General features: G+C 40.5%; 1 protein-coding gene across 7 annotated transcripts in view; it reads left to right on the forward strand.

Annotated features, from left to right (window-relative positions):
- MBNL2 (muscleblind like splicing regulator 2) overlaps window positions 1–26,534 on the forward strand; it is a 158,024-nt gene that overhangs the window by 120,536 nt on the left and 10,954 nt on the right. For 2 of the 7 annotated variants that reach the window (XM_049647502.1, XM_049647501.1), the window contains 2 exons: window positions 2,177–2,230; window positions 2,902–3,055. In XM_049647502.1, the coding sequence (XP_049503459.1) occupies window positions 2,177–2,230; window positions 2,902–3,055 (208 nt within the window). Of the gene's footprint in view, window positions 1–2,176; window positions 2,231–2,901; window positions 3,056–11,526; window positions 11,622–26,534 lie in introns of all 7 variants that reach the window. The other 5 variants (XM_049647505.1, XM_049647507.1, XM_049647504.1 and 2 more) reach the window with 3 other exon arrangements.

Raw genomic sequence — 26,534 nt, forward strand, 5'->3', positions numbered from 1 at the left:
TTCATCAATCTAAGATCAGAAAAAAAAGAGCATTAACCTTCCAGGTGAGGATCCTAGGGAGACATGTTTGCTATTTCTTCTTCTACTTGGAGACGTCATTGAATGATGCTTTGTTCAATCAAAATTTCATTCATAAATGCCATCCTTTGGAGACATAATCACTCTTGCAGTTAGCATAGCAGACAAAATCAACCCAACAGTAGACCTGCTTTGGAACTCCCAAGGACTGGAAAAGGGAAGAGAAGAACTGAGTCCAGAACGTTGAGACCAAACTGATTCTGAGTTTGTGTTCTCGGTGCACTTTGTGAGAACGGGCTGTGCAGCCTTATACAGTTAGCACAGACGAATTTAAGCTTAAAGAAACGCATTATCAAGCAGTGTCGAGACTCTGCAGCAACCGAAGATCTTAAATAATGTGGTGTCATGGAAGTTACATAATGGGGAACTTACGTCTGAAGAAAGAATATCCAGTACAAAGAAGCTTTCTTATTGTGAGGCTCTCTGGGTTTTAAAAATGTTGTAATTCTACTTCCAGAACACTCATTTTATATTATTTGATGGCCTCTATTAAGACTGCCTTCCCAAACATTTCTCTGTTGGACATTCTAAATCTCTTCTCTGCCTTCAATCCTTTCCTCACCCACTTTCTTTCTGCCTACCTTGCCCTTCCTTACCTCCTGGCACCTCTATACTTTTGATCTCGAATCATCAAATGATGATGAAAAGAGCTCTGTCTGCAGAGGAAAATATCATTAACTGTTTCCCATTTTGAGAGTTTAGTAGTACCTCATATTATTGCAAATGCCATGGTTCCAGCTCAGAACTTTAGAATATCACGTTTTGTATTGGTTACACAAACCTTAGGGATTTACCTATTGTGCTACCCATTGAAAAAGGGGTATTTCATTTTTTATTTGCATTGGAGCTACTCCTTTTATTTTATTTTTATTTTCACAGAATTCCATCATAGAATTTTCCATTTTTTACAGCAATGATCCAGGAATAGGAACATTTTTTCACCGTGGTCTAAATCGATATTTGTTATTATTTCAGCTGCTTAAATGAGACAGTCTGCCCCCAAATATGGTTATAAGCTAAAAATATTATTTTACATCTAATATTTCAAGCAGTCCTTGGCTATTTTTTTTAGCTGTTTGCTCTTTTTAGCTGTTGTAACTTGTTCTAGCCACGAGTTCCACTTCTCATTAACTGGGTTGGTCACTGATTATAGCTGAAATTACAAATAGAATTATTAAATAGAGATTATTCTGATACCTGAGAACACTAAATACCTTTTTAAAGGGTATTTTCTTAGCATAATCCGGTAAGTTGTTTGAGATAAATTGAATTATAATTTCAAATGTAGTGGAAAACACAGAATGGATGATAAGTTAGTCATTAGAAACAGTACAACGGGATGAGAGTGGGAAATTTGAGAAACTTACTATTCAAATTCAAAACTTGTTAAGTTTGGAACCTTATTCCGTGTTGCCAGATCCATGCTAGCAGAGTGAAGAGAAGAATTGAGACAATTATCCACATGATTCAGACAAAAAATTAAGATCCAAACCCAAACAGTTTTGCCCAAATAATCTTGTGTTTGAATATTTTTTTGCCTGAATTTTTTGTCTCAGTTTGCCACTTCATTTTGTTAGGCTAGATCTTCATTAACAATTATTTTTCTGAACGTTAAAGATAATATCTTTTTTTCACTTGGATCTTCCACTTAGTACATTCGTTATTTTACGTTTGAAAACTAACTTATCAGAAGTTCATCAATCCTATGGCCCTTGAAAGTTTTGCATTTTTTTTCTGAAGCAATATAAAAAATGCTTATGGTGTGTATGCAAGCTGCTGTTTTAATTAACTTTCCTGAATTTCAAACATCTATATTTTACTCTCTTATATGCTTTTAACTAAGGTATAGTAGATGCATTTTTGCTTCAATACTAATTTAAGGTGTAATATTCATTTCTTTAGAGAACATTTTTGTTGTTGTGCATGCCTAGTGTTTTGTACGTTGTATATTGCATTCAGAATATTTTTTTCCTTCTCACCTATCCACAATGCAATGCCGTTCCCATGATGCACCTCTGCTTGCTGTTTACCTGTATGTTAATTCGCTTGAATCCCATTGGCCCACTGCCATCATGTGCTCGCTGCCTGTTATTAAAAGACTCAGTCGACTGCCAAAGCAATGAAGCGACCTCTCGAAGCATCTGTAGACCTGGTACTTTGACCTTTCACCTTTCGCTTTGCATGTAGCTTTTCAGAGAACCATCTGAGATTTGTATTACTTGTAAAAATTGGTTGCAAATGATCATTATTATTAATTAATGGAAAAAAAATAAGGTGTTTAGCCATCTCATTTTCATACGTAATATGTGAAATAAATTAATCCTAACCAATTTTAATACGTTTTCCAAAAGAGTGAAGCAAATTTAAATTACTTGCCTCGGAAAAATGCACATTATAATTCTTATTAACCTTTAAATCCAAGAAATTGCCGTTTAGTTAACGAAGAGAATAGGTATTAATAATAACACAAATGCTTCTTTCCCCCCTTAGAATAGTTTAACTCGTTTTAAAAGCTGAAGTCATTTTTTATTTTTTTATTATTATTATTTATTTATTTATTTATTTATTTATTTTGGTGTTGCTTGATAGTTTTTCTTTTCCTTAGTTGAGATGCTACCGTTTTGGGTTACAGAAATCATGCTTCCGCTCTCAATAACAAATTCTCACTCATTCGACATTGCCGCTGTTTAAATTAAGGTGCATGGCAGAGGCATCTCCTTAGCTGTCATTTTGAAAGAGAATGTTGGACTTGATGATCTCTGTGGACACGGAAGGTGTGGTTACTTTGAGTTATACATGTCCTATCCGATTCTTTCCTCATAGGCCTTTCCCCCCGGTGCTCTTCATCCTTTACCAAAGAGACAAGCACTTGAAAAAAACAACGGTGCCAGCACGGTGTTCAATCCCAGCGTGCTGCACTACCAGCAGGCTCTCACCAGCGCCCAGCTGCAGCAACACACGGCATTTATTCCAACAGGTATGTGCCCTGACAGCTCCAAGTCCCGTGTCCGTGTGCCCTTCCGGTCATGTGCTTTCTCCTCATCCCTCAAAGCTGTTCGGTGGCATCTAGTTTGCTTGTAAAGGTACAGTCAATACAGCCTGAAACTCATCATTGTCCTAGCTAGCTAGATACATTTACTTTGCTTGGATGATAGCGAAAGACTGTCAGGTTTCTAAAGCCAAATATTTTAGAGAGTTGAGTGACAGACTGAACCCGTGAGACGCAAAGAGTGGTCAGTTAGGCCTCTTGGTTTCTTGTATCTGCACATGCTGTGTAAAATTGTTTATGTCAGTAGGGCCTTTTTATGTGTGACAGTTCAGATTTGTCATTAACCCTGAATGACCTAAAAATAGCAATTCCAGTAAATACTAACCTTTTTTTTCCCTATTCCTATTCAGAGCACTAAACAAAAAACCAAGGCTGTTCAAATTAAAGCGATCTTCTTCTCATATTTTACATCCATTCTCTCTCTTTCTCCATCGTTCTCAGCTTCACCAAGTGCACAAATAGATAGGGCTCTTACTCGCAGTTTCTGAGCCAATGCCTGATAGTGTTAGCTGCTCAGGTCCATTAACTGTATCATTCCACTAAAAGATGAATTCTATTAATCACAGAATCTCGAAGTTTAAAGGATTCTTAGTGATCTCCTCATCCAGTCGATCGTTTTACAGATGAGAAAACTGAGGCCCCCTAAATGTGAGGTGACTTCCCAAGGTGGCACAGCTAATGAGACAAGGACCCAGCACCTAGTTTCCCCGTGACCGGTCCGACGTACCGGGACATGACACCACGCGGCTTCCGTATGTGGAGTCACAGAGTTCTCCCTTACAGCTCAGCAGTCATAAAACATCAGATAAAAGCGAAGAAGCAGAAGTGCAAAGCATGCCAACCCTCCTCCTTTTTGTACCCACCTCCCTGACCCCAGACCTACACACACCATATACGAACACAAAGTCATCATATATTGACCATGGTATTGACTTTTTAGTCTGTGTTAGAAGCAGGGATAATGTCCTCAAAATAAATAAAGTCTCCTCCCACTGTTTAAAAAAAAGCGAAGAAGAAGAATCAGAGAGTAACTTAGGCTTTTGTGAGAAGACGGTCCACTGAGTTCTTAGTTCGGAAGTCAAAATTTGCATCCCATGATAGTGACTGGAAGGCAAATATCGATGAACAACAGTTTTGTCCAAAAGAGCTTGTTGGTCCTAATCCACATGATTGGACTTTTTGGGTTTCTTTTCCATTTCTTTAAATCCTGTAGCATATCAGGAATTAACGTGGGAGGGAGTAGAATCGCTATTTCTGTGGTATTCTTTGTGTAAAAGTTACACTTTGAAATGAATTGTCAACCTTTTAACAATATTTATTACAGTAAAGATATAAGTTATGTGAGGAAAATCGTTCTTAGTGTTTAGTTTTCCTATTTTACTTCCGCTTTTCTCTTAAGTAGATTCATAGACCTGTGGAGTGAGTTTCTATATCAGTACTTACTGAGACTTATTGTACTTAAGGTTCTATCACAACCTTAACTAGTGACATTTCAGTGCAGGGATAGCACAGCAGGACTTGTCATTGTAAGCCACTAGATATAACATGTTTGTAAAATAATAACTAGTAGGTAAACTTACCTTGAGGTCTCGTAGGATTTCTAGAAGCGTCTTATTTTATAGACCTCGTCACTAGATATTTGAAGAGAAAAAAATCAGGGAAGAATGTACAGAGGGGTAAAACATAAAAGGACAAGTCTGTTTCTGGAGACTGGGTAATAATTTCAGAACAATTTCCTGAGAATGCCTTTGAAACCCTGGAACTTAGTCGTGTAAAAATGTGAAGGCCTCTTAACTCGTATTTAACACTTCAATCCAATAATGACTGCTCTATTAAATCACTGAAAGAACCCTCACTTAAAAATGTTTCACCTGGAAACCATTTAAAGACTTCCAAAGCAAGAATGGATAACATCCTTGATGCAGTGACCTGATTATTGCTGATGGAATGATTGTATCGAGGAGCGATAGGCTGTACTGGTTGCTGTGCTTGAGTACTTCTGCCCCCTGCTGGATTGTTTAAAAACTGTCCATGTGTCCGGCAACCCTCAATTGTGTGCACTTTGGGAGCCGAAAAGTGGGTCCTAGCCCACTTAATTCTGTGAATTACAAGTGTTTCCATCTGTAACATGATATCAATATCATAGTGAACAACCATGTGGCTCTCGTGCTCTGAAATGGTATATCAACTTCTAAGAAGTTTTCACATGTTTTTCTTAAATGATGAAAGAGAAAATAATTTTCTCAAAAGGCAGTTAGTGTAATCTTTCCCCCACTTAAACCCAGAACAGAAATTTTAGTGTTTATCTTGGCTCTAGCTTTTATTTCAGGCTTTCTTTCTCATAAACCACATTTTCAACTTAATTTTAAAATGGTAACGACAATGATCATTGTTAATCACTGTTGTCTTAAACGTCTGCAAATTAAGTGATGATGTTCAAAAATAAGTTTTGTAACTTGCCAGATGGGTGGGCCCATTATTTTTAACATGACAGATTTTGATTTTTCTATAAATACTTTATATTAATATCTATCCTATATGAAACAAAAAGCATTTCGTGTTCTCCTGGAGGCCACCCTTTACCGAAAAGTCATTCATAGTGGAATTTTGGGGGTTGTTTTTTTTTTTAAGATCCCTAACTTTTATTTCTTTTTTTTTCCCCCACTGAGGTATCATTGACATGGAACATTATATCAGTTTCAGGTGTACAACATAATGATCTGATATTTGTATACACTGTGAAATGATCACCACAGTATGTCTACCTACCATCTGTCACCCATAGTGAAGTTTTTGATATGTTACTAGAACTCTCCCAATGACACAGTATGAATTTGGATTTTAGGAATTCTGCCTCCAGACTGTGGAGATAGTAATGTAAAATATCATGCAAAATATGGGATTCCTCTCCCAAACCATGCTAACATAATTATCACCTTGGTTGGTGCCCTAGCACGTTTGTGGTGGGTAGGACTTTTCCTTTTCTCCCTTTTTTTTTTTTTTGATAGGGATTATTTTAATCTAGGAGTTATACTTTTTCTTTGCTATGTTAGGAAAGCAGCAAAAACCACACACACTTACAAAAATAGCAGGGTAATAATTCTTGGCATTTCTCTGACAGGTTTATTCTGAGTTACTCTAAGTGTTCTTATAGGCATTTTCTCATTATTCTTCAAGATCATTCTGGCAGCAGCAGGCGTAATTATTGGCATTTTGCAGATGGAAAAACCGAGGCTGTGTCTATGCTGCAAAGTGGAAAATATAATTAATGGAAATATCCAGAGAACCCTAACTCACAGATTCTAGAGTTGGAATATTTCTGCAACCAAAGCAGAGAATAGTTGAGAAGTCTTTGTTGAGAGAGTTAGTGCCTTAGTGAAATGTCTCAGCCGGTCAGAACAAAACGACCCACCGACTCTTTCCTTGATATATTTCATTGTACTGGATGTACAGAATAACCAGAACAAGGAAAAGTGTTAGCACAAACATTGCCTAATGATCAGAAACCATAATGTTATGTAAGGTTATCACACACCTTGGTGAAAGATTTGTCAGCATTCAGTGGAAACTGTATCTGTACCACCACAGCAGAATCTATTTGTCCCACTTAATTCAGCAAACAGTTCTTGAACACATAGTAAGTTCTGGGTTCCAGATCCAGTAATGAGAATACAACGAAGAGGCAAAAATCAATACAATGCAGAGCGTTAAGGGCCCCTTAGGGCATGAGCAAAGCTATTTGAGAGGGCACCAAGAGGCAATGCATTAGGGCCATCAGCATGTGCAGTGGGTGGTGGTGACAAAGGATCCTGAGAAGGAAAGAACTCTCCAGAGGAGAAGAAATTTGCTTAGGACTTTGAAAGGAACATTTTCCCAGCGGAGGAAGAGCATCCCAGGCAGGGGAGACAGCCTAGGTTGGGGAGAGCATATTCGAGGAAGAGCAAGTTATCTGTTTTAGCTGCAGCATAAAGTATTTAAGGGGCAGGAGGAGGGCGCAAGGGCGGAAAAGAAGATGAGAACCAGAATCTGGCACTGAGTAAGACAGCCACGCAGAGCAAAAGCTATTTGTTTCCAATATTCATATCGTTTGTAGAGCACACAGAGAGAAAGAGAGGCTCATGAAATTAATTTGGTTGAACATTTCAACCACATCCTGAACTGAAGCTGAAGTGACACATTCGATCCCGGCTCAGTGTGGCTGCTGGAGCTGCTGTAGATGGTTTTCAACCCAGTGACATTCGCATCCGTGACACAAGAAAGCCCTCCAAGAAAACCCCTCCACATGGGAATGCAACAGAATTTTTATGGGCCTAACTTTGAATCCAGCCATGGTTCACTCTGAAATGAAATCATTTACAAAGTGGGTACATAAATTTTAGGAAAAGATTGATCCCACTGCACTCACTAATGGCAGAGAACACCCATTCAACCGACTGTCCACCTACTGTGTGCCCCAAAGACCTAGACAGACAATGAACGCTGCCCTCCCAGAGTTAACAGCAGAGGAGGAGAGATGGATGTTCAAGAAATGCCCATATAAATATGTAACTTAAATGTTTTATAAATCCTATGAATGAAAAAGTAGAGTTCAATACGCTTGAAAATAGAAAACTGATTTAAATGGCATGTGGAGGTAGGTAAAAGAGCAATTGAACAGTTTTCTAAAGAAGTGGTATGTGCCTTGAGACCCGGAAGATGAAAAGAGTAGGGCGAAGATAATTCCAGGCAGAGGGGACAGCTTGTGGGAAGCCCAAAAGTAGGACAAAAGTGCGATGTGTTCGGTTCAAAGAAATGATAGACTAATCTGCCCGGGTCACAGTGCCAGCCTCCAGAGAGGGGTATAGAACAAGCCAGGGAGATAGACACTGGACCCTAGGGGACCTTTATCCTAAAAGCAATGAGAAGGCAGTGAATTGTTTCCAGCGGAGAAGCGAACAGACCTGTATTTAGAAAGGTTTACTCTGACAGCAGAGTGGAGACTGGATTAGGCAGGAGACAGGAAGGCAAGCAGGAAGACCAGTTAGGACATCATTACAGGGCCAAGCCTGGAGACAATGGCGATCAGGACCGGAGAAGTGGCAGGAGAGACGCACAGACGGACAAATGCAAGATGCATTTTAGAAGCAGGATTGCTTTGGCTTTTGGGTGAGCCGGAGCAGGGAATTTCAAGAGGGAAGGCGGATGCATAAATGTGGAAGCCTTGAGCTCATAGATAGTATTTAAATCCTGGGTTGAATGGTATCATGAATTGAATGATGCCCGGAAAAAGCACAGAGTAGGTGAAAAGGAGCCAGAAGTGAGTCCTGAAAAACTCCAGCATATAGAGATATGGAGTATGTGTGTGTGTGTGTGCATGCACGTGTGTGTCTGGGTTATCAGAAAATCCAAGGGAAAAGACTAGTTTATTACGGAGGGAGGGGCTGAGTGCCAAATGTTACCAAGACTCAGGAAGTTAGATGAAAGTGGAAGAGTTCCTACTGATTGCACAAATACGGAGTTCTTGGTGACATTAGCAGTTGGAGGGAAGACGTGAAAATGAAAGCCAAAGTGGAAAAGATTGAAGAATATGTGGGGTCGAGGAAGTGAAAATTATTGTGCAGGTAACTTTTCAGAAGTTCGGTTATGAAGATTAGAGAGATAGGGTGAGAGAAAGAGAAGGAAAAAGAATCCTGTCGTCAACAGGATTTTGAGATGTGCGTGTGTGTGTATGTGTGTGTGCTAAATCAGACATATTAGCACGTGTTTGCTGAAGACTCCATTAAAAGCCCAGTTAAATAGCTTCTTTTCCTGACTAGTTAATGTTAGCCTGACCAAAATGTACATCACGCAGAAAGTACCCGTCAGGTGTGAACAGTTTGGCAGAGAGAATAAAGGCCTTCACATCTCAGATTCTTCGCCTAGTATCTCAGAAAACAGTTCTAAAACCCTAAGTGTGTACATCCATTCGTTAAAAAGAGTTTTCCTTTATTCATTACAAACGAATGTTCTGTCACCTACATGACCCCAACCTTCAGGTATCTTATATTATATTACCTTGATTTTTAGTCTAAGGAACTGAACCGGAAGTAGGTCATTCATTTTTTTCAGTACTCTACAACACACATTTCTCTTCATGGTCAGAGTTTTCTGATTCAAGCACATTAATAAGACAACCCCCAGAGAAGGCAGCTATTCCCCTGGAAGGAATGAAATCTTCCCTCCCTCCCTCCACCTGGAGGCCAACCTGATTTCCTAGTTTTGCCAAAGGTCTCCCTCAGAGATCACCGACTAGTAGCCATGACAAAATCGCTAGCCCTGGTCCTAACTCAGCCCCAGTTCTGCACTATTTTGCCTCTACGATATTCAAGCTTTGTTGCCAGCACCACTTCTTTATAATGATGAATCTCGTAGCAGAAAACAGATCACATATGCATCGAGGTCATTCTGTCACAAGAATGTCAGCCTTCCTAAACTGTAGGGCTTAGGAGCAATAATCCCAAGTTCACATGACCTGCGAGCATTTGATTTGGAGGATATGGAATCTTAATTACTGCTTGTATTTTCACATTGTTTTTGACACGAAACAAGCACAGTTTTAATGCAGTAAGGTCAGCGTAATCTAGTAAATACAAAACCTGACCTGGATTTAGGAATAGAATTCTATTTTGAGCCTTACCCTTGACTCACACTATGCATGACCTTGGAGTAGTTACTATGCCTCAGATTTTTCATCTGTAAAATACCTACTTCCTACCTTAGAGGATGACCTTGATACTGTCTGTAAAATACCTTGAGGTCTAGGAGGAAGGACACTGTAGCGTTGTCACATGTCATTCTTATAAGAATCATTTCGATGGATGTGAATAAGAAGTGTGAAAAGTAAAGAGTGAGCTTTGAGTAATATTGGCTTCCAATAAGTCAGATATATTTGTGTCTGTACTAAAAATGTGAGTAACTCTAAGAGACTGTGTTAACTAACCCTACTGATTTCTGGTTGTGCTTCAATCTCACTTTGAATGTTAACTCTAAACCGCTAACCTGTTTCTTTCCCTTTATTCACTTTTTCCACCTGCCATTGCATGACATGCAGGGTCAGTTTTGTGCATGACACCCGCTACCAGTATTGGTAGGTTTCAACCTTTTTTTATGTGTCTTTTATATTGTGTACAGTACCTTCACTTGCTTGAAATTTATTTCCAAGATGGTAGAAATGCTTGAGGAAATGGTAGATCTGAAGGCTTATTTGGCTTTAGAGTTAATGTATAGGGTTTTTTTTTTTTTAAATGTACTTGTAACTTGAAGAAAATGACCATTTCAATGTGACCAGAACAGTAGAGCAACCACTTACAAAACATAAAACCACAAGTATTGCTTTTTTAATGATCTGTATTCTGTTTCTCCTTATAGTTTATATGGTTTAGCATAAGAAAAAGAAAAGCTTACTTTATCAGAAAGGCAGGCTAATTTCATCAGTGTTTTAAAGTTTCATAGTGGTGTGCCTTTATCTCCTCTTTGCTGTGTGTTAGAGTTATCAGAGTTTCCCAGAAGTATTTATTTTTAAAAATTATGAATGGATGTATTTTGAAAACCAATGTCTGAACTGCTTTGCTTTATGATCGGTTTTTTAATTTTAAGTGTTGACTTATTTGTGATGATGATTTGTACCTTAGCACTCCCTTAGATGTTAAATTTTAATAATCCATCGTTATCCCTACACATCCTGTGCCTTGGTACAAAAGTCCGTCTTTAGGACACGCGGATTCGTCCCATTTAGAATAAAGAGAAATAAACATTGGCCAAATTTGCTGGGCTGTTTCACAGTAACTGTGTTAGAATTAACACCAAGGCCTCGAGTTTTTGCTCTACCATTTATTAACCCCAAAAACCCCACAGCCTCCAGCAATTTCAGTTCAAAAAAGCAGCCCCAAATTGACAAAAATTTTCCGTCCCACCACAATGAGCTCCAAAGGAGGTCCTACCCCAAACTGGGCCTACACGTTGAGCCTTGGATGTTTTAGAATGACAAACATGAATATCGTATACCCTTACTTCATTGGACGTTACATGTCGCTTTTTTAGAGGAGACGGTTAGTACGTAACAACCGCAGACGCCGGATTGGGAATGATCTATTGTTAGAAGTAAAATGTTTATGAATACATCAACCAAAGTGATCCGCTTTGGCCTTTCTGGGAATCACTGATTATGTTTTAAAACTTCCTTTAATTGTACTTGTAATAAGCTATTTTCCCTTTTTTATTTCTCTCCCATGCTTCCTTGCTTTGCATTGTGATTGCATGCCATCTGCTGGTTTAACCCATGATGGCTTGCTGCTCTGATATTCACCATGCCAAAATACCACTTCTATTACCATAATGCTACACCCTCCTGTTCATTGCTCCCATGGTACCCCTCCTGAAAGTACCCATGATGCACAGCGCTACGTCAGCCACTGTCTCTGCAGCAACAACTCCTGCAACAAGTGTCCCCTTCGCAGCAACAGCCACAGCCAATCAGGTTTGCTCCTTTTAAAGCTTTCTTTCACAAATCCCAAACTCTAAATGAGTGCTGATATTTAAAAAAAAAATTCTCGGTGAGAATTTTTTTTTCATGTTTATCCATCAAATTTTATTTTTTTAATTAGTTTATAGCCAGCATTTATGGACAGGTTGCACTTATTTAGAGTTAACATTTACTGCAAATAATGATGTAGCTATGTTTTGTGTTGCACTGTTTGTTTTCGTACCTAATATTGTGTAATTAACCTGACAGGCTTAAATTCCTTTTAGTACAGCATTACGTATCCAGTGGTTTGTGAATTGCCACAGAGAAACTGTAAAAGCTGAGCCGGAAAACTGGCTATATTTCGATTCGGTTCATTCAGACCCTATCACCCGCCGGGGAGGAAAAAAGTTCTCCTCTGAGAAAAGTCTCCCCTTTTTCCTTCATGTCAAATTTGAGGTCTGAATGATTCTTGTCCACATCTCGCCTTGGTCGTATGTGCTCCCAAACTCACTGGTCCCCACTTCACAATTTGTGTAGATATTGGCCTAAGAACCAGAGCGTACTGGAAGAGAAATACTAGGCACTGAGTTCACAAAGGCTGGATATAACTAATTAGGGGTGTTTAACTCTGTTGGTTTAACGCATGTGCCGGAAAGACCATGGATGTCCTATTTCTCAGTGAGAACCAGTTGGCTGTTTCCCACTCTGTAATCACAGGCTGACCGTCACCCTAACCCCAGCCAACCGACTTGCAAACATGTGCTCCCGCACGGGAGAGGCACATGAGGACTGGTGAGCGTAAACTCTTAACCTCGCCTAGAAAAACACGTTACTGCGCATGCCCTCCCTTCATAGAAGAGCAATGGTTTTGGTTCTGCTTTTTAGCTTAATTTTTTTTTAAAGTAAAATCGACCGTACTGATAAAAGATAAAAATAGATATAGGAGTAGGCCGGAAGGAAGGTCTGAGCTAATGGGAGAAACTGGGAGAAATCATGTCAGGTCATAAATGCAGATTCCAGACTGCATTTTGCAGGTGAGAAGGGCCGATTCACACTTTCTTTCTATGTTCAAGTGCGTAAGTGATTCCAGTGCTATGCGTCCCATCACGGAAGCGACAAGTGTGAGTGCACTTGAATGAAGGAATAAAAGTAAAATCCCGTGATAGGTCCGATTGTGTCCTCTGAAATGTGATGAAGCGGGACAGGGATGGGGGGGGGCACACGTGCTCTCAGAGGCAGACATAAACTAGCGATAACGCTTCAGCTCTCCCTCACCACCTCAAAAATGCCACATTACCTCTAAGGAAAGCCAACTCAGCTTCCAGACAGATATGATAAAGAATAGCAAGTAAGTTTCTTAGCTGGGAAGAAGATTCAAAAGAAAGGATGGGCTGGAAGAGGGAGAGACAATTTTCATCCCTGCTATAACTAGGTTCCCTTTCATTTGCTCGTTCGTAATAAGGAAGCTGGATGTTTGGATATTTAGGTCTGAGTCCTGCCTTCTTGAACCATGTTTTTGTGGTTGTTGACAGAATTTTTGTGAGAAAGTCCTCTCCTAAAAAAACAAGTTTGAAGTATCATATACTGGCATTCATTATGATGGAATTTTACTATACTTTATGGCAAGTTAAGCACTTGTTTTTTTTTTTTTTTAATTTTTTTTAACATTTTACTTATTTTTGAGAGACGTAGAGCAAGTTGGGGAGGGGCAGAGACAGGGAGACACAGAATCCAAAGCAGGATCCAGGCTCCGTCGGAGCTGTCAGCACAGAGCCAGACGCAGGGCTTGAACCCACCAACAGTGAGATCATGACCTGAAGTCGGACGCTTAACCAACCGACTGAGCCACTCGGGCACCTCAAGCTAAGTGCTTCTAATGCTGAGAGATCTTTCCTAAGAATGGAAAGGAAGTCAAGATAAAGAAACACTGTGGAGTTCGGGCATAAATTCCATTCATATGGTAAATACTTAATCACATATCATAAATATTTTTTCCAGCCTGGTGATTTTTTTTTTTTTTGGCTCCCTTTCCTGGGAAAAACTTTGAGAGACTGCACACCCGTGTGTGGGTTTCTGTACGTGGGAGGGTGGCAGGGGTAGGAAGCATGGGATATGCAAAGGCTAAGATATACCATTTTACACCAGACTGTGATTGGCAAGGGAACTGACAAGTTTAACTCCAGCTACATTTAAAGAGATATTATTAAAGGAGTACCTGACAGTAGCTTCGAGAATCCTAAATCTGTGTCTTGCAGTTTATCAGATATACTAGTTGCTGGGCTCCACTTCAGTGATGAAGAAGAGAAATCCTTTAGCAGCTCTTCAGGAAGGTCAGCTTGCTCAAGAAAACCACAGAAAAAGAAACAGTCGTAAATATAAATTTTTCAGATAGAATATTTTTTATGTATTTTCAACAAGTTTCAAAGAGCGAAGCAGCCAAACAAGAACTTGGAATGTCTTCCAGTGCCCCAGAATCCAGAATTCAGAGGATGCTGATGGCCTTTAAATGACAAGTCATTGTCTTGTTAATCTCACCCTTTAAACTCAAATGGAATCATATCCATGTGAATGATGTGTCCTTTAAACATAGTAAGTCTCAGTTTCCTCATTTGGGAGAGGGAGCCCAGCATTAGATCACCCCAAAGTCCCTTCCAGCCCTAAGATCCAGAAAACCTGTGGTCCCTTCGCTGCTATGCTGGACCCAAAGTATCAGATGTATGAAGCTAGACACTAGCGGAATGGCAAATAGTGCTAACGATTTCAGAGTTCAGGGCACAATAAGCATCTTGCCTTCTTTTTCCTTCATGGAGTGATCTGTCTTTAACAAAAAATGCGCTAGGGTTTTGACAGTCTTTCAGTGCATTTGATCAATTTATACCGGCAGTTCAAACAGTTCAAACCTCACAGGCATTTGTAATTAGAGACAAGTCATTCATAGAAGAAAGAAGATAGACCAAAACATCCCATGACAGACCCTCTGGTCCAGGCTTCCTTTACACGTGAGCCTGTGGTGAGCCAAGATGAACAGGTACAAACCTCGAAATTATGTTCTCAGGGCTGAATCAAGGGGCCAGCAATGAAAGTTTTCAATGAACTTAGACTTGTAGTTTGAAATGCAGTGAAGACAAAATCCAAATATTTGGGGGGAAATATAAAATAATCCTTTTGGTTGTTTGACTCTGGGCATAGCTTTATAAACAAAGATGCAATGAACAAATTTATTAGCAGCTATTTCCTCTTTCAGCTAAGGTCTTTGGGCCTTACTATAGAAATTACATTACATAATCATTACCTAATAAGATTATTATTTACCAACTACTTATTTTGCACAAGATACTATTCTAAATGGTTTCTCTCTCATATATGTTACATTATATATCATGCCATATATTTTATATTATATGAGAAAGGGAACATATGTATAGATATACTCATGTAAGCCTTAATCACAGTCTTATGAGCACAGCTTTGGGCATCTCTGTTTCACAGATGGTAAGACTGAAACAGAGGTTAACTAACTACCTTAGCCAAAGTTCAACAGCGAATGAAGGGTCTTGCTGGAACTGAATCCCGGGCAATCTGACTCTAGAAGCCTTGCTCTTAACCACCGTGCTACACCACCTTTCTCATAATTATAAATACACAAAAGTCAGTTCCCTCCTCAAATAAAACTATCTTTCAAGTGAGACCCAATAGCAACACACTCTGTTGCTACAGGAGGAAATGAAGAAGCCTTGCTCGTGCAGCTCAAACTATGGTGAATCCTAAGGGGGGTGGGGGTGGGGGGTGGGAGATGGCCTGAACTTGAGCTTTGAGCTAATTATGTAATTGCCAGGTCGTGTTTGGAAACCATATAGCTGATACACACTATTGCAATATATAACCACATATGAATATTCTGCATAATATTATAACAGTGAGTCGAGTGAAAATTACAAACAGGATTTATACAAGTAAGATAAGAAGTAAGAAGATAAAAAGTCAAAAAGAATTCGTCCTTAATCCTAGTGAAGCAGGCTCACGGGCTTCTTTTGGGTGAAACCCTTGCCCAGACTTGACTCTTACTTCTGCCCATCAACTAACAAATGGCCTGGTAACAAGGAAGGTCAGACATGAAAATGAAAATACCATATAAAGCGGTCTGTTTCAGCCCAACAGATAGAATGTATCAATCTATAGATGCCTATATTGGGAAATATTTGATCTCAGAGTACACATTAAAAGACGTAGAGGTATACAGCTTAGTATATGGATTGCCTAGTTTTTTTCATATTGCAAGAAATTTCATTTAACAAGAGTACAGATTGAAATTCTTATAACTTGAATTATTATAGGACTCTATGCTGTCATTGCTTTGTTATGTTTTATTTCAAACCTACATTCTGTTTCAAGAGGAGAGAAAATAGTTTCCGAACAAATACACTTCAAGTTTTAGTTTCTTCATTTATATACAGAGTTCATTCAGTTTACCTAATAACATCCTTGAAGACCCAGTTAAAATACAGTTTATACTGAGAGTCTTTCCCTTCATCCCGGCAGCTAGAAGTGCTTTTTCTAGCCTCTGAGTTCTGAAAGGACTCTACCTGCACGCTCCTCGGAGCATCGCTGGAAAGAAGGAATGGCAAGCGCACATGCGCACAGGCAGGCAGGGGCGTGTAAAAGGTGAGGCCAAGAGCTAACAATCTGATTGGCCAGAGCCTCAGTTTCCGGGGAGGAGGCAATCTGATTGGTCAGAGCCTTAGTTTCCGGTGGGAGGGGTGGTGGTGACTGCAGTTGGGTTTGATTCTGACCTTACAGGACCAAGGCAAAGGGTTTTGCCTGATTTGGCCAATAGAGGTCTTTAAACAGGATAGTTGACAGAACAGAAGTCTGGGGAGAGTGAACAGATAGATTTGAGGCTGGAGAGTCTATGGAGACCATTGAAAGGTTTTAACTGAGACGGTGGCCACTGGCAAGTGGCATACTTTGTCTTGCCTTTGCCACTTACATGGGGAGAGTTACTTTTAACCAAAGAGAAACATAAAAACTCATCCCATGGCAAACGCATCCAAATATTAAGGTCCTATGGCACAAAAAGAAATTTGGGCTGAGGTGGAAGATTAGCCATAGGAAGTCGCTCCCTAGGACCTGAATTAAGTCCCTTCAGGGACAGCAGTTGAGTGGACTCACTGGTCCCATGTCTCCAGCGTGCTTACTCCTAACATGTGCCTTTCCACTTCTTCCTAAATGAGACTTCAGAACCACAGAAGCTCAAAGACCTCCCAAGCCTTTGCTCGAAAGAAAGAGCCCCTCCAGATTTGGAATGAATACACACCGCCCATGTTTCCCCAGTGAGAGCTACGTGGGCAGTGAGGGCGATTATCCATCTAATTCATTCTGGGAAATGAGACTGTGCTAGGAAGAAAAAGTTCTTGAACTTGGATATTAGGAAGCTTTTTATAGAGCACCCCACCAGTAACTTTTTTTTTAAGTTTATTTACTTATTTTCAGAGAGGGAGGGGGAAAGGGCAGAGAGAGGGAGAGAGAGAATCCCAAGCAGGGTCTGCACTTTCAGCACAGAGCCCCATGCAGGGCTCAAACCCACTGAACTGCGAGATCATGACCTGAGCCAAAATCAAGAGTGAGATCATGACTGAGCCACCCAGGTGCCCACCCCCCAACCAGTACCTTTAAAGCTAGGGAAAACAAATTATATTTCTGGCAATATGTTAAAAATCTCTCAATCATATCTACAAAAAGTGATGACTCAGGTTTAAAATTATGACCTCAAAGTCTTGTCACATCTTCTAAACACTCTCCAAAGATTAAATCCATTTAACAAAAAGTTGACCTTAGGAAGAGTTTATTGAAAATTAGTAATACACACATATAATTCTCTATTTATGAGAACATATCTAAGTCAGAAAAATCCCATTTTCTATACATGCCAGTTATAAATTTACTGTATCTGATAATCAACTTCAATAATATCGTACCAAAAAAAAATTACACGCAACCAGATTCATAATAGTATGCTTTATCTGGCCTGCTACAAATTACTTGAGAGGGAAGAATAAAGATTAAAAGCATCAAATTTTACTTCTCACAAATAAATGTGAACACAACCTCAAAGCTATTTGTATAAAGATTTTTGGATATGTAAGTTAGCCTGTACTAATGAAGAAATCTAGAAAGGTAAGGTCATGTTTTACTTAAACTCTCATCTCAAAGAGTTTTATAAAACATCTATTATGCAAAGCCATCTGCCAGGACTATATTCAGATAAACGTAGGAGGCATTAAACACTCCCCACTATTCACCATTTGACCCATTTGGAGCCTGTTTTTTTTTTCCCCCCACAAGAAAAATCTTGGTTCTGTAAAGCATTGGTGTGGGGGAAGTGGGTTCCTGGGAGACACCTCTGCCAAAACACACGGTGGTAACTGGCCTCCAAGTACGGATGCTCGAATTCCTTTCTCACCATTTGCTCATTCCTGGGAACAGACTGTAGAAAGCAGCTGGGACCCAACTATGTTGTGCTCCAGAGAGGCCCAGAGGGCAAGTGTCAAAATCAAGCCCTTGTGAATAGTACTCAGGTGGAGAACATCCATCTCAGCATTTGACTTCCCACCACTAAAGCTCCTTAGCCACCTTGCACGTTTTGCTCATGTCCTAACAATAGGAGGGGGTTCTGTTTCAGTAATGGATCGGGTTGCTTCAAATGAGGCAGAACTGCCATATTAAATATTTTGTGGAAAGAGGCAGCAGTGAGTAAGCGTGGGGGGGGGGGGGGGTTGAGATTGGAGCCTGCTATAGCTCTAAGTAAAAAAATAAATAAATAAATAAAAGCTAAATGTTTTTGAAACTGCAGGACTTGCATTCAGTTAATGCTATTGGCTAAAGCTGCTTGGCAATTTAAGTGTAAATTCCATGGCACAGTGCAGCTCAGGCATCAGGATCCAGAGGGAACCATCCGGGTCAGAACACTTTTGGGGGAGGGGTGGGTCTTGGATCTAGGACAGCCGTACAGAAGCAGATTGTTTTTGCTCTTCAAGAAATCAGAAAATAAGAAGACAATAGATCTTTTAGCTTTCTGCCTCAGAGGCAGCTGCTTTGCAGGCCAAACGACCCTGAGGTTCAGTTCATAAATGTGTCTGCAGATTCTCAAAGGAAAGGCTAAGTTATGTAAGTGTCGTAATCTAGTGCATTTTCATTTTTCATGAATAATTTACACCTCATGGTGAGAAACTTGGGTAGAATTCTTTTCTGTGGAGCACCTAAAGACATATCAGCTCCAATTTTGTGCAGCTGAAGAGAAAATGTCAAGGGTCCTTATGTGGGACTTTACTGCCTGGTGGATTGTCCTACTTATTATGACTCAAATCCCATCCTCTTTTGCATTTTGATGGAATTTGGGGGGAATCTTTTTAGACTGAGAAGTTTTTTTCCCAGTAGTATTTTGGCTTCTGTTGATGGTAATAAAATCATGCTCAACTTTCCTAATTTGAGGTTTCCGCTTTTGAGCAGAGTGAATATACTGTTCATCCTGTATGTGTGTTTATTTCAGCTGTAGACCTGCACGGAAAGAGACTAGCTACCACGCAGGAATTCAAATCCATTTTCAAGGGCTGAAAGATGAATGGGGTCTCATTCTTAATAAAAGTTGTTAGGAACAGAGTACAATTTTGATTTATAGGCATTTAGCTCCCCAAGTTCTACCGCTGCCGCCCGCCTTCCTGCACTTCTTACCAGCATGCTTGGGGTGTTGGCAGCCTTTCTGTGTGGGCAGATGGAGAGGAGACATCCCCACCGCTTCCTGATGAGGGGGGAGGGACAGCCAGCTGACCCGACTGTTCCTTCACTTACTGGATCTGACGCCACCACGTGTCACAGACAGTTGCCAGTTGGTCTGGCCTCTCAGCCCATGCTAGCATTCCCTCTGGGCCACATCGCTGGGGGTGACGACTCCAAGGTCAGACCTGGCTGAGTCTGCTGATCATTCTGGAGGCTGCCACTGTGGACAGGGGCTAGATACCGGGAGTTTACTGCCTAGTCAGAAAAACACAGAATGCCAGCAAACGAAATAGTCGGATACTCAAACGTTACTATGTGGGCGGTAAGCTCCGTGGCAGGGCCTTATCCCTAAAAGGGCTGGGGAAGTAGGTCTGGAGGGGTATGTAGGAATTTGACAGATAAAGACCACTGTGAAGCATAAGGGGCGGAGATGGGCATGGGGTGAGGGGGAAAGGGGACAACCCATATGAACGTACCACCATTCTGCTTTACGTGTGTCCTCATATTTAACCCTGTCAGATGGGCCCTATTCTTCTATTACATGTGGTGAAATCAAGGCTTAGATTGGCCACATGTGCCATCAGTAGTAGAGCCTGCATTTGACCCCAAGTCCATCTGACCCTGAAGTCTATGCCTCCCCCTTGCCCCGCATTCTTCCTCAGTAGCCTATGTGGTTCACACAAGAGTTTTAGAATCAGTCCTGGACTTTATCCCACAACAGAGGCGGATGGAACAGCTATTACTTTATCAGATCTAAAGGAGGCGGGTGGACCCTGGCTCACATGGGCAAAACAAAGAGCTCTAGGCCATAGTGAGTGGGAGAAAGAGGAGAGGGTGCGTTTGGGCAGGGCCGGAAAGTTCAGTTGTGGAGGTGAGAAGGGATTAGTTACTGAGGGCTTAGGAGGACAGGATGGGAGCAGGGCAGTGATGAGTTAAATCAGAGACTAGGAAACGCTAATCTACCACAAGTGAGTGGGTGGGAACTAGCTGGGACAGGCTGAGGGAAGGTTCACTAAGGAGGAAGCTACCTCATCAATGAAAAGATGAACTTGGGATGGAGAGAAAAGAGGAAATATGGGGAGGGATAGATAATTAAGAATCAGGAAAGTTCAAAGGCGCGTTTTGATCCTTTGGCCTCCCAAGGGTCTTCTCCCGCTTCTATAGTATCTGGATTTCACCAACTTCCTCCTCCCTGCCACACCAGCCTTCTCTAAGACATCTCTGCAATGACTCACTTAAGAAGAACAGTTCTTGTTGACACATCTTCACTTGTATTTGTACTATGAAGGACCAGTTTGTTGACCACTATTCTCTGACGTTGGTTCATGAAAAAGTGTAGCATTTAGAATCTAATCTGCTGGAGCTTTTGGTCTGTTTCACTTTCAGTGATCAAATCATATTATTCTTTCTATCATTGCCTTCGCTCTGGCGTTTTCAAAGGTCCTCAGAGCTTATGTCGATGAGCTTCCTGTCATCAAATGCAGACACTCTTCACTGTTCACCACAGTCTAGAAGCAGCGTCATTAAGCTGGTCGTTGTAAATGTCACCCATTTTTCCATAGTCATGGTTATATCAGGCATTGCAGGTCTGACTGCAGACCTGCATCAACTCTTCACAGTCATGAAAGACAGTACACCATAAGAGAAATTTACTGCAGTCCTGCCATACTCCCACAGTAATATAAAAAAGGAAACTAAAATGCAAGTTGCAAATTGGAACAGGAGCCCAGGTGAGCAGGACAACTTATCCAAGCACACAGATATTGACAGAGCCAGGGCTGGAACCCAATTATCTGTGTCCTTCTGAGAGTACTGCTTTTTCTCTTTCACCACACTGCCCTCCTGAGAACGTGCTTTAACTGTTCATTCCCCCAGCCACAAAGTAGAGAGCGCAGAGAAAACACACAGACAACTCAACAGCTCTCCTTTATGGAGGACTTTCCAAGAACCAGACGTTGTGCTAATAAGCCTTTTATATGAATTATTAAAACCCAAAATGGCCCTGTAAGGGACTAGTCTTATCCCCATTATGCAAATGAGGAAACTAGTTTCAAGAAGCCGAGAGGCTTGTCCGAGATCATCGGTCAAGTGGCAAAACCAGATTCAGAACTTTTCCAAGCCCCTAACCTTCCATTGCATAGTGAGAAAGACCTAGAATGGTTAAGTGACTTGCTCAAGGTTACATGAGGGTTCGAAACTTGCCTCCTAACACTGCACTTACCCCACTGTCAAACCACAACACAGCAAGAATATGTGAGCTACACATTTGTTTTTGAACAATCAATAGCTTTGCTTCCTTCTTAGAACTTAGAAAAGTTTTTGAGGAATCAAAAAGATACCCAGGGATGTTAAACTTGATTCCTTCTTTTTCTCCAAATATATTTTCCAATAATAATTTCATAGCTCTTGCATGAGTCATTCTTTCAATATTTGTCATTGTTACACTGAAATGTTTGAAAGGGCCAGAGAACCACCTTAGTTATGAGAATTCGGGAGAAAAGGAATTACTTGAATCTATTCCTATTGTTCACCTTTTCTTTGCTCTTCTCTGGCCCTTGCAATGTGAAGGATGGCCTTGAACAAGGAGAGAAGTTTAAAAAGGGAAAGCTAAGGAATATGTCAAGAATGAGAAGAAAACCCCATTGTACTCCTTTGCCTTGGGAAAAAAAAGGTGTTTAAGTGTTGCTTTTTTTTTTTTTTTAACATAAGGTCATAACATAAGTCCCCTGTCTGCGGTGTATGTGAGGCCCAGGAAAAGACAAGTGTATGTGGAGCTTAGGACAGGACAGGTATATAGGGGACCCCAGGACAGGACAGGTGAAGGTTTGAAGACAGAAGCATGGATGTGTGTTAGACGAGACTGGTGTGCAGAAGTGTCCATAAATCGTGGTTTGCTCTAAGCAGAGCGATACACACATTATTAGTAAATGCTGTCTATACCTTGTCAAAGTATTCATGTTTTGTGGCCTGGCCTAGGAAGCTAACTTAGGTGAAATATTACCAAATAACAGTGGTCGCACGTGCTTCCTACCACTAGGCACTCATTAAATACGTGATCTAATCCACACAACTCATGAGTTAGGGACAATGTTTGATCCACACTGTAGAAATGAGGAACACTAAGAATGATAAGTGTTGAATCACTTGCCCGTATAACACATCCAATGGGCCTAGAACAGGCTTGGACAGGATCTAACTCAAAAGAATCCTGCCTGTCATTGGATATTAACTTTCTACTACAGTGGACGCTGATCATCATACACTGATGACTCTTGATGCTTTTATAATCAAAGATTTTAGTTTGAAAAATGATCAGTATGAGTGACAGTCAAGACTTTCATGAATAAACAGAGAAATCCAGCTTATATTTATTTAGTTGTCAGTGACAGGTCAGGATACACAAATATAGAAAGGAGAGTAACTATATTTGACATTTTTAGTATGTTAATATCATCAAAATCAGATTTATTAACAACATAGATGGAGGGCAATACAGATCATATAATACTTAAATGCACAATATTATTATTTGAATGTCCATTTTAAATAGAAACTGAAACGAAATTTTATTTATTCCCTTCCCTTTTAAGAAAAGGGAACCAACACTTAACAAAACCAGATACTTACTATACATTGTTTCATTTACTATTCAACAGAACTCTGTGAAGTGTCTTATACATTTTCCAGAGGAGAGCAAACATTAAAGAATAAATTGTTTAAGATTCAAGCAGGTAGGAAGTGACTGGACAGTTTTAGAATTCAGGTTTACCTGCCTCCAAATCCTGTTCTCTTGGGTCTCCGCCATAGAATGAGATTGGAGTTTATGGTCACTGTAGGACTGGGATGAATCTCTTTATATGGTTCCCTTTAAAACGTCTAACTATTGAGTTTAACTATTAGTTTTTAAAGTTGTAACCATTTAAGAAGGAAGTTCTAATAGAAACAAACCTCTTGAAATCCAAGTTCAGTATCAGAAATAGTCTGAAAATACTGTTGGTTGATGAAACCATAAGGAAATTCAAATTTTAGTCCAGAAAACAACAGCTAGAAAGCAGATGGACAAGGTCACCATTTCACCCTTCCCAGGACGGTATACTGGCAAATAACTTCTGGCTGGAAAGAGTCTACCAAGAGGAGTCCTCTCATCCAGGGCTTTTCATTTTTTTAATTTTTCAAACAATGATAATTTTAAGATTTTTTTAAGTTTATTTATTTTGAGAGCAAGAGAAAGAGCACAAGCAGGGGAGGGGCAGAGAGAGAGAGAGAGGGACAGGGTTGAGAATCCCAAGCAGGCTTGGCACCATCAGCACAGAACCCAACGTGGAGCTGAAACCCACAAACCGTGAGATCATGACCTGAGCCAAAATCAAGAGTTGGACGCTTAACCCCCGGGCACTCCTAAACAACGATAATTTAAAAGGAGAGACACTGTTTTTCTTCCCAGTCTCCATAGAACCTTACCTTCACACCTGTCTCAGGTGAATTGAACATCACTACTTGGGAATAAACGTTTGGGGTGGCTTGGAGGAGGCAACTCAAAGGAGCCACTAGGAGGCTGTCTGGTTGTAAGCAAGCCAGGGAGCTGAATTAGAAAGTGAGCCTAGGAAGCTGATGACAATTCAGGTATGAAACAGAGAGCCAGGGATCCCATTTTAAAGCCAAAAATGGGGAGAAGAGAAGGAAAAAGGAAGAAGGAAATAAGTATTGGGGGGAAAGGGGGTGTAAGGAGTTATTCTTTAACGGGCATAGAGTTCCATTTTGGAATGATGAAGAGGCCCGAAGATGGATGGTGCTGATGGTTACTCAGCAGTGAGTATACTTACGCCATTGAACTGTACATTTAAAAATGGTCAACATGGCAAATTTTAAGCTATGCCTATTTGCCACAATTTTCTGAATTGGAAAAAGGATCTGAAAAGACATTTCTCCAACAAAGCAGGGATTAGGATTGGAAAGAAGACATGTGATTGTACTTTTATTAGGTCCATCGCATAAAGTTATTTTTACATGACAAATTATTTTTTGTGGCTGTGTTGTCTTTTAAGAGTTCTGTTTTCGTAAAGCAGGCAGCTGCGTACACAAGCAGATTTGTCCTCAGTGAGCCATCCTCGCTGGAAGCGGGGTCTATGCTGAGATGTGAGGCCGTAACAACAGCCCAGTGTTCACTCGGTGGCAATGCACCTTCATACCTTTTCTCAACAGACATTTACTAAGAACCTAGTATGTTTCGTGTAAAATCGACATTTCTGGGAATACAGCATTTACAAAAAAATTTCAAAGTTCATTTATTTATTTTGAAAGAGAGAGAGGCAGGGAGGAGCAGAGAGAGAATCCAAGCAGGCTCCACACTGTCAGTGCAGAGCCCGATGTGGGGCTCAGACTCACGAACCATGAGACCAGGCCCCGAGCCAAAATCAAGAATCAGCCGCTTAACCGACAGAGCCATCCAGGCACTCCTGGGAATACAGTATTGAACAAAACAGTCCCTGTTCTCATGAATCTTACCTAATGAGGGTGCCAGGCAGTAAACCCACATGCAAACAGTGACAGTCCAAGCACTTCTCATATAATAAGGATCATCTCAAAAAGTAGAAATGCTCAAAGAATGGTCCTAGCCACTGAGTTTTGACAGAGGACAGCCATAAAGAAATAAAAGAGAATATAGAGGAGCTTTCTTTATATATTTTCTTTTTTCGGTCTCCATTTTTGGTATTTTGACACCCCCTGGGAGTTATTAGGGAAGACAGATGGTAACCTGGTTTAGCTACCCACCAGCCTGCAGAGGTACCAACATTGTGCAAGCAGAGTGAGAAAGCCAGGCTCAGAAGGTCACGAAGCTTGCTGATGGCACAGATAAGGCTCCTGAAATTCCAGTCCAGGACTCTGATTTTTCCTTTGCGCCATGATTTTACACACAATTAAGTAGTTTTGTTCACCACCTTCTCTCTCTCTCTCTCTCTGACTCACATATTCAGACACACAGGCAAAGAACTAAAATAGGAAAAAAAAAACAAACTAATTTTGCTGGAAATTTTGTTAGATGGCAGGGTCATCCCACCAATTCCAGAAATGTGCAAGATAAGTACGAGACACATTTCATGGCTTGCATGCAACATTAATCTTACCATTCCTTTTACCGAATCTTAGCATTTGGTTACTTTTCCGCCTTTAAGTGTCCTAAAAGCCAGTTCTTAGCAGGCTGGATTATACATTCTGCTCCACTGTTAAAATGAACACCACAGCCAAAATGTGCTCAGGATTCTAAGTCCAACATAATGGAGGTGGATATAAAAGCAGGGTATTGAGCAGGATTGAGGACTTTATGTTGAATCCAACAGGATCTTGTTTCTGTGATTTTTTCTTGGCCCAAATCTTCAATTTATTACTGGAAGCAAAACCCCATATTGAAAAGAGCAGGTATAAATGACTGCTCTGGAAATCTCTTTTCCATTGCTGCATAAACTGATTTTTAAAGGCATAAAAAAAGTTTTCTTGGATTCCACCTTCATGTCCAGGGGTCACCTTCCGTGAAATAGCCTCCGAGGTGGGCAGCCTATTTCATCCCTGGTAGCCTCACTTGCTATACATCTCACTGAAAATATTCTAAATATGAAATATCATATTTAGAAAAATATTTTCTAATTTTTCCCTATAATGTTTTAGAATATTTTTTAAGTTCATTTATTTTGAGAGAGAGAGAGAGCACGCACATGTGCAAGTGGGGGAGGGGCAGAGAGAGAGAGAGAGAGAGAGGGAGAGAGAGAGAGAATCCCAAGCAGGCTCTGCCCTGCTGACGTGGGGCTCAAACCCACGAACTGTGAGATCATGAGCTGAGCCGAAATCAAGAGTTGGAAGCTTAACCAACTGAGCCACCCAGGCACCCCAGAGTATTTTCTCAAATAGTGTGGTACAAATCTTGTATACTGTGTCTGATATAGTAGAGGAATTTAGCCTTCTTTCGTATATAGAAAGTCCTTAATTTTAAAAGTGTTTGTTCACAATTCCCTTTGTCACTTGGTTTGAGACTCAAATAATGTTTCCATAGAGACAGTGAGGAACTTGATGGTAAGGTCTCCAGGTTGACCTATCATAGTTTACTTAGCTCATGACATTGCTCAAGGATAATACTGTACTAACAGCATGGGACAGGCC

This window comes from Panthera uncia (assembly GCF_023721935.1).
Source record: "Panthera uncia isolate 11264 chromosome A1 unlocalized genomic scaffold, Puncia_PCG_1.0 HiC_scaffold_16, whole genome shotgun sequence".
In the NCBI taxonomy this organism is placed as follows: Eukaryota; Metazoa; Chordata; class Mammalia; order Carnivora; family Felidae; genus Panthera; species Panthera uncia.